Consider the following 12,411-nt stretch of genomic DNA (forward strand, 5'->3'; position numbering starts at 1 on the left):
AGAATGTTATACGACCTAATATTTTCTCCATCTATACGAGCCGTACAACATTATATGACCCAATGTTTATCATGTCAGATTATTCTATACAGGCTGTATAACGTTATACGGCCCGTATACATGCTGTGAAATTAAGATTTTGGAGTGTGTTTTTATTAGAACCCATGCCTTTTACTATATATAATTATTATTATTATTATTATTATTATTTACACTAGTAAAAAATACACGAAAAAGTCGGTCCCCAATGCATGGAAATAGTAGTAAAAAAACAATCATAGGGTTCAGAAATTTATGACCACGCTTCACTAACAAGTGAATCTCATTACTATCAGCTATAGGTTGAAGATTTTACAATAAGATACATTACATTCATAGCGTAAAACAGGCCAAAAATATACTGTTCCTAAACACGGGTTTATCATTTATGAATGTTGGTAGTCAAATGCAATGCAGCTTCAAAGAAAGACCGTCGGAAGGTTGTTTACACATTTCATGATGATCTGGGTTTATCTACGGAAGTGTATGTTTACAACAGCAGGCTGCAAAAAGAGAGTCTGCTGAACCGAAAGCGCGAGGGGCAAAATTGGATGAAAAAGAAACGATGATATTCTCTTTGTCCTGCAATCTGTAATGCCAGCTTCGGGTCCTGTTCAATAAATATAGTTTACGCTCGTCATCAGTCATCTTGATCGAAATGTGAAAAAATTTGGGTATTTAATTTGTAACTAAATAATCTTCCCTGATCTTAAAAGGTAACATATTTGACTTTTTGGTCAAACTTACTTAAAAGTTCTTTTTGATTAACTTCTTAAGAAAATAATGAAAGAAAGTTGTAGGTTTTCATTTGTAACAAAGTTGTCTTCATGATCTAGAGAGGGTAAGGCTTGACTTTGGAGTCAACGGACCAATTGTCAAATTTTCAAATTTAAAATATTGACAAGGATTCATGGAAAGTTTGTTTTTATGCAACTATTTCAAATTTATTAAGAAAATATATTAAAAGAAAACTGTAGACTTTTTACTTTGTAACAAAGTCATCTTCTTGACCTAAACACATAAGGTTTGACTTTTGCGGTCGATGTTAGAATTAACAATGATTTGCTAAGTTCTTTTCGTTGAAACAATATCGAACTTCATACGAAGATACACCAAAAAAAACTTTGTTTGTAAGCAAATCATCTTCTTGATCTAGATTCTAGACAGGGTGAGGTTTGACTTTTTAGGTCAAACATAACACTTTTCAACTTAATCACCGACGAGGATTAATATAAGTTCTTTCCACTGAAACCATATCCAACTTATTTAAAGAAAGCTTCATTTTTTCAATTAGTTAAAAAGTCTTCCATTGGTATGAATTTCCGAAGTAACCAAAAGTCAAAATGGGCCCGTTTTATCGGAACGCAGAGTAAATTCAAATGTGCTTACCTGGCTTGATTTTGAACTTGAGGGTATGTGGGGGCCTCCGTAAGATAAACTTAATCGGATGGTCAGTTGACTGTCTATGTCGATCAGCTGCAGAAATAAGCTGCAAACAGATAATATAACACTTTTAATTACAATATACCGCAAGAAAAAAAAAATGAAATAATACATGCTTATTATAAGGCGACGCACCTTTTCATCGAATCTAAATAGAGACTGATCAAAATAAGGCGAAGGACTCTGAGACTGACAATTAAACGGCAAAGAGACCAGCACTTTCTTAATAAACTGCAAATTTCCAACCAACAATAAGAAATCGATTATATAACCGGATACTTTGACTTTCCATACGAAAGCTGACTATTGTTTGACCTTAAAAGTCAAAGAACAGTTTTATGGAATGGTAAAAGTAGCATCAGAAGTGGCGTTTTTGGCCCATCCACCTAGAATTGGTTGATTTGGGTTGTGTTTTATCTCCAACAGTTAGTTCGAATGAATAAATATTTAAAAATAGCTAAAATGGAAACAGATCAAACGGGTCACAACCACCCAAAGTGTTTTCAAATGCTTAAAACCTTGTAAATTACTTTATTAAAATTAGATACTATTTTAATAATGCTTCTTTTATTATCTTTTGAGTAAAACGCCATTTTCGTCCCTCAGGTTTGGCCAGTTTTGCGACTTTCGTCCAAAGGTTTGTTTTTCTGCATTTGGATCTAAAAGGTTTGAAATCTTGTCATTTTCATCCAGCTCATTAACTCCATCCATTTTTCTCCGTTAAGTCGGGGGTATTTCCATCTTTTTTGCTAACTTAAAGGGCAATTCGGTGTTTTTCACTTTATGTAAAAAAACCGACTACCCTTGAAAAAGACCGAATTGCCCTTTAAGTTAACAAAAACGACAAAAATACCCCTGACTTAACAAAGAAAAATGGATGAAGTTAACAAGCCAGATGAAAATGTCAAGATTACAGACCTTTTGGATCCAGATGCGGAAAAACAAACCTTTGGACGAAAGTCGCAAAACTGGCCAAACCTCAGGGGCGAAAATGGCATTTCACTCTTAATCTTTTTTAATACGTTAATCATCAATAATATAAACAGAAAGTCATCAGCAAGATAACTTACCAATGGGAAGCTTGTAGCTTTATTTTTACTGCTTCTCAGTTGCTCGAGAGCATGAATGTTGTTTGAGTGAGATGAGATAAAATTCATATACGGCGAACTTTTTGACGGTACGTGAAAATGATCACAATACTGTTCAAACAACAAATACAGCTCATCGGATGACATCTGCAAGATATTAAAAGGCTGATTTAACTTGTTAATCAGAAAAAAAATACCCTTTAATTAAATTACAAAATAAAAAAATCCCATGTAACAATGTATATAAAATTATAAATACCTGATAAAATGCAATAATTTCTGTTGATTCCATGTTATATACGGCAAAGAAGGCAGGATGATTATCAGCGTTTCGGGACACCTGTATCATATAAACACCATATGAATAGATTTTTTCTATGTACCAAACGTTAATATTTTAACGTAAAACATGTTTCGTAACATGCATACTTACTGCTCCATCAACACTTCCAAACTTGATTAGCAAGTGATGTCGGTCCAGAAATTGCACCTACCCAAAAAAAGAAAATAGACGTTTCGTTATCATAATCGTACAAAAGAGCTAAAAAAAAAAAAAATCTAATCAAGTCAGCACCCACCTTCCATATAATCAAATCGACATAATCTTGAAAGTGAAAATAAAACTTCTTTTTTAGGGATTGAATTCTCTGAAACAACAATTAAAAAAAAAGATACCATTAAGAAACAAATGTGCATATCAAGTAATAAAAAGTATAAACTGAAGATTAATAAAAGTTTTATAGTACAAAACCAACCATAGTTTCGTCTTTTTCTTCATTTTGGATCCCTCGCACAATAAACGAAAGCAATCTTTGCTTTATACCGCTTAGAAACGGGTTTTCTTGAGCAGGCTGTTCAAGAGGAGACCCGTTTACCGCATTATTTACGGGCGTATGATGTGGCGCCCTTTTGTCAACACTTGAAAGGGCCTGAGCACTAGAATTGAGAAAAAGTTCGTCATCTTCGCGACAGAATTCCCCGATTGCCCTTAAATCGACGAGACTGCCGGAATCCCGAATCTGAAGTATGTGAATACGTTGATAACGGAGAGAGACAATCGCAAGTAAATCATCGAATAAAAAAACACCCATGCTGTGTGCCAAATTGATGTAATCGTTGCGGAAAACCCTTTCGTCAAGTACAACTCCATCTTCCAATCTATAAACACATACAAACACGAAACCCGACCCGCGTTAGACGCTATTGTAATGATCGATTCAGATTATATTCTATCTCCAAGTAACAGAAGTAGGGCTGAAAACGAACCGAACGAACACGAACAAAAGAGCAAAAATAACAAAATCTACTCGTGAAATACATGTGTTCACGAACAGTTTATGAACACTTACCGAACGAGATTTTGTTTTCGTGTTCGTTCGTTAAGGAAATGAACTTGTTCGTGTTCATGAACACACACAAACACAAACCGACGTTCATGAACAAAAACGAACATTCATGAACACAAACGAACATAAACCAACGTTAATGAACATAAACGGACATATATTAAATCTCTAATAAAAACAGCATCACAGACATTAAGTGGATCCACCCACAAATGAACACAAATGACACAAACAAACGAACATGTTAGCGAACGTTCGCGAACATAAAAGTTAGTTCATTTAACTAAACGAACGAAATTTCGTGTTCGTGTCCGTTCATCTATTAAATGAACGAACACAAACGAAATCCCGCCGTACGGTTCATGAACTGTTCACTAAAAGTTCGGTTCGTTTGCAGCCCTAAACAGAAGTACCATTTAAATAGTTAAGAACATACCTTAAAAGATGAAACGTTATCTTCTCAATCGATGGAACCCCTTGAATAGCACCACCAGTAGCAGGGGCATCGTAAATTTGCGCGGTTGAAGTTGCGAAAAGTCCGAATTGATTAGTCTCCGCGTAAAGAAAAAAGTCTTTACATATGAGCTCGTTTGCAGAAGCAAGCGGGACCGAGTACAACTGCGTGAAAAAACTCTCGAATTTCTTTGCTTTTGGTGGTAGAGGTTGGTTATCGCAATCTTCTTGTTTGCACGAAAACGATAGCCATGTTGGTCTGTAGACGATTAAATCTTGGTGGTTTCGACTGAAACTTATCAGATATTTTCCATCTTCTGTGAACTTGCGAAATGAATTATCCGGACATTCGACTTCGTATATTGTAGAAGCAGGAACTATATTCTCGTAAAATCTTCTGGCACGATGAATCTAACAACACAATATTTATAAGTTTGGGTGAGTTCAAGTTGACTTATTACAGAAACTTTCATTTAAGATATAGCAATGATCAGATAATCAGTTTCGAAACGCAAGTGTAAATTTTGTAACTTTCTTCATTGGCTTGCAACTCCATGAAAAAACATCTGAACACAAAGACATTAAATACTATTTTTCACAATTATGAAAAACTACAGGCATCCATCCTTATGAATTTAACAATAAAGATTTAACGACTACCTAAGTTTGAGCTATTGCTACTTCTAACTACTTCATTTTCTCATCTGTTATTAAAGAACAGATTTTTATGCGAAAGTTGTAAGCACTGGAGGTGTAGAAATGATATCCAATAAAAGGGTAATAGTTTTCGGTCCCCAAAATAATAGACAAACAATCGTACCCAGTAAAATCCCACTAAACAAACAAAACAAAATACCCAAAGTATCATACACCCCTCTAATATCATAATCCCCCCCCCCCCCCCCCCCTAAAAAAATCATATCAATTAACCTAAATCAAGTGAAAACATAGATTGTACTGAGTAGGGATGCAAACGAACCAAACGTTCGGCGAACAGTTCGTGAACACGAACAAGAAATTTTGTTCGTTTAGTTAAATGAACAAACATGAACAAGGGTCATGTTCGTTCGTTCGTTTATGTTCGTGAACGTTCGGTAACGTGTTCGTTTGTGTTCGATAGTTCATTAGTGTTTTTAGTTTTTATATTTATTTAAGTACTTCAAAATTCCGAAAAATTAAATATCTAATAAGTGTCACTGTATTATATATTCTGTTCATGAATGATTGTTTGTGTTCGTTTGTTTCCATTTGTGTTCATGAACATTAGTTTGTGCTCATTTGTGTTCGTCAACGCTCATTTTTGTTCGTTTCCTAAAATTAACAAACAAACACGAACGAACGCGAACAAGTTCATTTCCTTAACAAACGAACACAAACATAAAATCTCATTCGATAAGTGTTCGTGAACGCTTCGCGAACACATATATTTTTTAACAAACGAACACGAACAAGGTCTTGTTCGTGTTCGTTCGGTTCGTTTACAGCCCTAGGACTACTGAGTACTCAATAACATTTAAACATTTACATAAACCAATCTCTCCAAAAAATGGTCCCAGAAAACATACTATTTTGTGCAAAAGCACACAATCTACTCAAACATTTATAACATCAGACCATAAAGTTTACAACTTTCATTTACAAAACTCTGATAATTAAGGATAACATACACAATACAAGATCAAAAGCTCACAATCTACCAAAAGAAACATTGATAAAAAGGAAACCCACTAAAACCAAACAACAAAGTTCAAAAATCACATACAAACAGAAACAAAAATGAAGATTGTAGAGTACATACAGAGGTACCAGGAGCAGGGGTATGAATCTGACGCTCAAATATCCTTGCAGTAATATTATGTCTTCTAAACATCAGTCCTCTATTATCAAAAATCACTAATCAAACTTTACATTACCCTTCAAATCCTCAAATGGGTATGGATCTTTTTCGAAACTCTGAAATGGGTATGGATCTTTTTTGAAACTCTCAAATGGGTATGGATCTTTTTTGAAAGTCTGAAATGGGTATGGATGAATCTTGAAATTGAGTTGGATTTGTGGAATAATTAAAGAGAAGGAGACGCGGCTAAAGGGTAAAACCCTTTGTTTGTTGTTGATTGGTGTGGGTTTTGATCGGATAGGGGGGAAGCTAGCCAAGGTTTACGCAGCACTTTGGCTTACGTGGCTCTATCTTCCGCCACGTAATGGCTCTTTCTACTTTTGGAAAAGGTGAACTTGGTGGTAAACGACTCTAGATTTGTCATTGAGATGTATTTATGGCAAAAGCAACTGTTTGTTGCTAAATCTTGGTGTTGAACTCTTGATATAAATTTGTTCTATGTTATATGGGTCTGTATGAGATCGGTATCGTATGAAAATGTATTGATATTGATTATAACAGTGCGGTATTGATTTGGTACCGATAATTTAGAGAAATACTGAAAGTTATGAAATCGACCAACCAGTTTTTTTTTTTTTTTTAATTTCAGTAAAACTTCGTAAACACAAATATCAAATTATAAGTTTCTTTTTGAAGCGTGGAACATTTAAAGAAATATTTTTTTTATTTATATACTTTGTTGGAACGTCGTACGATTAGGATGTCGCTAACCGGGTTAGCATTAGTATGTTAGTATCACCAAGTTAATTATATACTTTATGGTATGTTTTCTATGTATGTGTCAACAAGCATATGAAACAAATCATGTCAATGAACATTAAAAAAATATCTTGTTGGGCAAAAAGTAAGATAAGTTTGTAAGATGGTTGACAATATTTTCCATTCTAGTTTTGTTTGGGCGTTGATAGCCGAAAGACAAAAGGGTACATGCACTAATCGGCTATTGTCCCGATTGTTGAGTGTTATATGCCTTGTGTCCAAGGCCAGGGGCGGATGTATGTGTATACAAGGGGGAGCGCCCGCTACCGTTTGGCGTTCCGGCGATAGTGTAAATTTTGGAAAAATTTGAAGTTTTTCCGATTTCGTTACCGCTTATTTATAAAACGTTACCGCTTGACGTGAATCCTAGATCCGCCACTGTCCAAGGCTTGATGCAAAACTGCTATCGAGCCGGGGGTCTCACTAGAAGCAGCATCTCTATTCGTACGGGATAGAGGTAAGGTTGTCTACATCTTACCCTCCTCAGACCCTATCTTAGCTTTGCTATTGATGAGATTTACTGAGTATGATGATGATTTTGTTTAGGGACTGGTGTATAAATAATAGTTGTTAGGATGTTAATTTTATTTTCAAGGGGATATATTGATTTAATTAGTTTCCAGCAGTGTAAAATTGTAGGTAGCGATTAGTCGCTCATCGGAGGTTTGCCGCCTAGATTTTGCCAAATTAGCCAAACTAGGCGGCAATGGTCAAAGTCGAAAAATCAAGCAAAAATCGCCCAAATTCAGACCTAGCCAGCCAAAATTGGATCAGAATGGATCAATTGGAGCAAATCAGTCAAGTGGAAATAGCTCTTACCTCAAATCGAATAAAATTGGGGCTAGGGTTTCTTTTTAGTTGTCGGGACAAGCGCCTAACGATTTCTACAACACAGGTTTCAAGTAATGTGTTTTTATTAATCTACATTAAACACCGTCTTAATAAAAACAATATAAATCATTAAAAAGAATAAAGACATGGTGCCACAAACCCTATTATTTTCTTAAAACATTAACAGAAAACCCATGAATTGTAAAGCTTCAAACATCTATTTTGTTCTTGTATAAAAAGGTCAAAATTTGATCAATATAATTGGTCAACAATACAAAGTTATGGTAAATCTATCAATAAATCAATCACTTTGTTCTAAAGAACCATGTACAGTGCTACAAAAAGAAATAAGAAACTTTCATTTCTGCTCTATTAGAGATCCTGCACTTTCCCTAAAAGATTACTCCTTCTGGAGGTGCTTCTTCAGGAATCTGCAAAATAATAAATAAATAAATAAATAAAGATGATGATGGTTCAGGTAAAAAAACTGAAAAAATCTTAAACAGGTTACCTCTCCTGCTCTCCATTCATCTTTGAACCATATACTGTCGTGCTCATTATTATTCGACTGTGGAACGTTTTGCCTGCATAAAGAACAGAGAGCAGAATATTTATCGTCTTTTTTGCTAACTATTATTAGGGAGGTTTTAGACGCGTGCTTTGAAAGTGATTACTTGATTCTGAATAATCAAAACCAGATAATCAGTTATAAAACAAGATGCACTTACGTATTAACACTGGTGATTGATTCATGAAAAACTTTTGCAGAAGAGTTTTGATCACCAAACGGTATAGACGGCTGTTGACTAGTTTGATTACCAAATGGCATTGACGGCTGTTGACTTGTGTTTTGAGTACCAAACGGCATAGACGGCTGTTGACTTGATATATTAAGATTCGGTGAAGCTGCAGCAGAGAAAGCGTTGGCAAAGGTAGGTGTTGTGGCTTGGACAGGGCTAACAAATGACTGTGTAGAAGGTTGACTGCCCAGTAGTTGACCTACAAATCACCAGACAATAACAAAAACATATAATACTACATGTACTAATATTATGTTGGAACTGCAAAAGATGAATGCCCCTCTATATATAATAAATATTACAAGGGTCGAGGCGGTTCTCGCAGTTCACCCCCATCACTCTCTACCTATATGTGTGTGTATATATATATAGGCTTCGGATCAAGAGAAAACCACCCGAGTTGTGAGAACTAAGGAAACCCCAACTTCCCGTACGACTTTTGCCACCATTTTTTAATTTTTTACACGCACGTAGATGATAATACGTGGATGTAAATGTTACAAACAGCACGTAGATGATAATACGCAGATGTAAATGTTAAAAATACAGCTGTAAACAAAATTAAAAAATCCGGAGCGGTGTTTTCAGCCTTTTTACAGCGCTGTACTGTAAATAGCAGCTGACATCAGCATTTACACCCACTGTAAAGGTTTTTTACGGTGGTGTAAATCAACAAAAAAAAACTGAAAATGCTGATTTTTTTAAGGATTTTTGGTAAAAAAAAATTTGAAAAACTTTTTGTAAGCGAGTTCTCACAACTCATAGGAGTTTTCATTTTACCCTAACCCTATATATATATAGCATAAGATGATAATAATCAAAATCACACCTGGAATTCCAAATGCAAAAGTATTCTTTTGGGGTGCGTTTGATATCTGAGTAGGAGCTTGGAACTGATTTACTTGACCGAAAGCATTATTTGGAGCGGGCGCTCTGAAAGGTACAAATAAAACAAAATATATGAAAAAAAAAACCGAAAACGCTACACGTTGCTAAAAGAAAATGCATAAATCCCAATTATTGAAAAAGAATCTTGCCTCATTTGGAAACCTGTATTGAAGGATGAACCCAACTGGTTGAAACTTGAAACCGCAGGAGGGGCATTGTTTTGAACCGTTTGAGGGAATGTATTTGTACTGGTACCAGGAAGGGTATTTTGGGTATTAAGATTTGAATTTGACGGAGGTTTGTAAGGATTCCTAAGTAGGTTTTCGAATTCAATCAACTTGGAATTAAGTAAACTCCTCTCTTTCTCAACCTGCATAAATTTACAATTAAAATTATGATTGGCTGGCGATGAACACGATATGACTGATAATGATCTTACAAGAAAAAAGGGCAAGGAAATTTTGATAAAAAGTGTTGGTGGCTGTTAATAAACTTACAATTGACTGAACGTTGGTCCCACGTTTAGCATCATCATAGGCAGAAGCTCGTAGTTCTTCATAGCTAACATCACCAATGATGTCACAAGGCCCGCTAAGGAAAGGAAAAAAGTTTTCTGTGTTAGTGCAGTTGTCTGTCGACTTCATCTTCGTTCGAGTCTTAGACTAGTTTGTATAAATCAGTGCACGTAAAACAAGGAAATGAAATTTATAGGTGATTTCGCTTGAAAGTGTACATGGTGGTTTCAAGCGAAATCAAGTGATGTAATTCCGCTTGAGTGGTGGTTTCGCTTGAGATGTAATTCCGCTTGAAGCATGTTCAAGCGGAATCACATGTCCTATATATACCTTTCAAGCGATATCAGATGTAACCTTCTTGTTTCCGACGGCGAAGCGCTGTCGAAGTGTCTACTGAGTTGTAAACCTTGTGTTTTCAATAAAATAGACAGTTAATAGTGATTCTAGTGTTATACAAGCTAAACGAAGACCGAATCAATGAATTCCGCCTCTGATTCTGTCTAAGACCTCTTCTGATCGACTCGTTTGGGTCACAAAACGATCCTACATTCTGGTTATATCAAGTCCTTCATCTTATAAAAAGAAAGAAATTTGGACCAATGACATTTTATATCCTTAATATTGTATCCAGACATTACAATCTTGCTTTTCAAAGGAAATTATTATTCATGCAATCAGAAACAAAAACTTTGTATCCGAACATTACAGTCTTACTTTTCAAAGGAAATGGTAAAACAAAGTCCGGTCCGAATTTCAGAATAATATTGAAATAGAGGGTGTGAAAAAAAAACATACTATTTGCTATGACCGTAACATGTAAGTTTCCAAAGTGGTTTCTCCTGCTGAAAATCTTCACTAATCTGGCGCTTGCAAGACTCTGGATCCGTGCAACTTTATAACATAAAAAATTAAACACAATCAGTTCTCATGACATAAAAATAAGATTATCATTATATATAGTTTTTTCTAGTCACATTTAAAAAGAGTGAAGCTACAGAAACAATTTACTGTATTCTTACACATGGTTAGGTGCTGAAGACTGGCTGTCTTGTTTTTGCGGGGCTGTAGGATTACCACCACTTGGAGAAAACCGGCTCCACTTATTTTCACCAGGCTGCTCAACATAACACATCAAAAACTCACTAACATGAAATAAAAATGGCACATGAAATATAAACAGAATTGTAAGAGTTAAAGATGCACAATGAACCTTGAATTGATTAGCTTTAGAGTTGTTCTGAACGCCAAACCCAAACGGGTTGGGCTTTTGCGGTTGAGTAGCGGTTTGTGTGCCAAACCCGAATGGGTTGGACTTTTGAGGTTGAGAAGTGTTCTGTGTACCAAATCCAAAAGGATTTGGACTTGGTTTTGCTTGCTGCGGATTAACATGAAGAAACTTGCAACGTTCGCCGTACTGACAGCTGCAACACAAAACTCAACTGTTTCAACTATCCAGAATAGAAACTAGAAAGATGCTACAAAATTTCAAGGAACAAGATCTAAAGTCAGAATTTTAAAAATTTTATTTTCTTAATTAACCATATCCTGATTAATTAACAATTTAACAACCAAGAAGAACTGATTGATATTTGATAATAACAATTAATAGCAACATTTAACACTAACAATGACATAAAACATTAATAGTAACAATAAGAAGAAAGGCAAATGGTAGAACTAAGAAGAAAGATACTGATATCTGTGATAAATCAGTGAAATATCGGTTCATATTATGGGTACCGATATTGTGACAGAAACAAAACTAACAATGTGCAATAAAACCCTAAGATTGTGGTGAAATAGCATGAGAAAAAGAAACAGAAGACATGTAAATATGTTAAACCCTAAACGTATGAACGAATGGAAGAAGGCGTACTATCCACGCTGGAAGTTCCGGCAGGGTTCTTTACGGGGAGGCATGTTTCGCTCTGTCGATGTCGCGATCGTCCCTATTGGCTTCCTGCGTTCGATTTGGGCGCTTTGCTTTCCTCCCTAATTTGGTCCAAAGCTTTTGAATTAACACTTACTTTATAACAAGTATTAACTTTTTTATATAAAGAGTTGTCAAGCCGCTGGAAAGCTTAAAAAAAATGAGACAACAAAAAACAGATTACAAAAGACTCGAAACATCAAAATTTAACCAACTCTCCCACGACACGGCTAGAAGTTTCGAACGATGCTTTACCCACAAGTAGGAGTCTTCTTTGATTTGCTCGACCAAGTCTTGAACCCGCATGAACTTCCCCTTGAAAATTTGTTGGTTCCTCGCGTACCATATCCTCTAAAAAGTCGCCTTAAAGATAGTATCCATCACTTTCTTCCATTTTTTCGAACCGGGGGCGTTATCCATAC

At 35.5% G+C, this 12,411-nt stretch overlaps 2 protein-coding genes across 3 annotated transcripts; both read right to left on the reverse strand.

Annotated features, from left to right (window-relative positions):
* Positions 1–281: 281 nt before the first annotated feature.
* On the reverse strand, positions 282–6,625 carry LOC110886198 (light-mediated development protein DET1). 2 transcript variants are annotated; one of them, XM_022133966.2, is made up of 10 exons: positions 6,168–6,625; positions 4,353–4,780; positions 3,326–3,728; positions 3,149–3,217; positions 3,004–3,060; positions 2,830–2,910; positions 2,553–2,735; positions 1,618–1,713; positions 1,429–1,528; positions 282–649 (listed from the first exon to the last, which is right to left on the reverse strand). In XM_022133966.2, exons 1-10 carry the CDS (start codon positions 6,237–6,239, stop codon positions 510–512), a joined length of 1,629 nt encoding a protein of 542 aa, XP_021989658.1. In that variant the 5' UTR covers positions 6,240–6,625; the 3' UTR covers positions 282–509. The 2 variants fall into 2 exon arrangements, with proteins under 2 accessions (XP_021989658.1, XP_021989659.1); XM_022133967.2 differs by having other exon boundaries at positions 2,553–2,717; positions 6,168–6,621.
* A 1,426-nt stretch (positions 6,626–8,051) lies between these two features.
* LOC110886199 (zinc finger CCCH domain-containing protein 16) lies at positions 8,052–12,099 on the reverse strand. Its single transcript, XM_022133968.2, has 10 exons — positions 11,936–12,099; positions 11,270–11,480; positions 11,079–11,173; positions 10,855–10,950; positions 10,042–10,135; positions 9,694–9,914; positions 9,486–9,589; positions 8,585–8,855; positions 8,368–8,440; positions 8,052–8,287 (listed from the first exon to the last, which is right to left on the reverse strand). Exons 1-10 carry the CDS (start codon positions 11,977–11,979, stop codon positions 8,249–8,251), a joined length of 1,248 nt encoding a protein of 415 aa, XP_021989660.1. The 5' UTR covers positions 11,980–12,099; the 3' UTR covers positions 8,052–8,248.
* Between the last annotated feature and the right edge of the window lie 312 nt (positions 12,100–12,411).

Source organism: Helianthus annuus, chromosome 10, assembly GCF_002127325.2.
Source record: "Helianthus annuus cultivar XRQ/B chromosome 10, HanXRQr2.0-SUNRISE, whole genome shotgun sequence".
Taxonomy (NCBI): domain Eukaryota; kingdom Viridiplantae; phylum Streptophyta; class Magnoliopsida; order Asterales; family Asteraceae; genus Helianthus; species Helianthus annuus.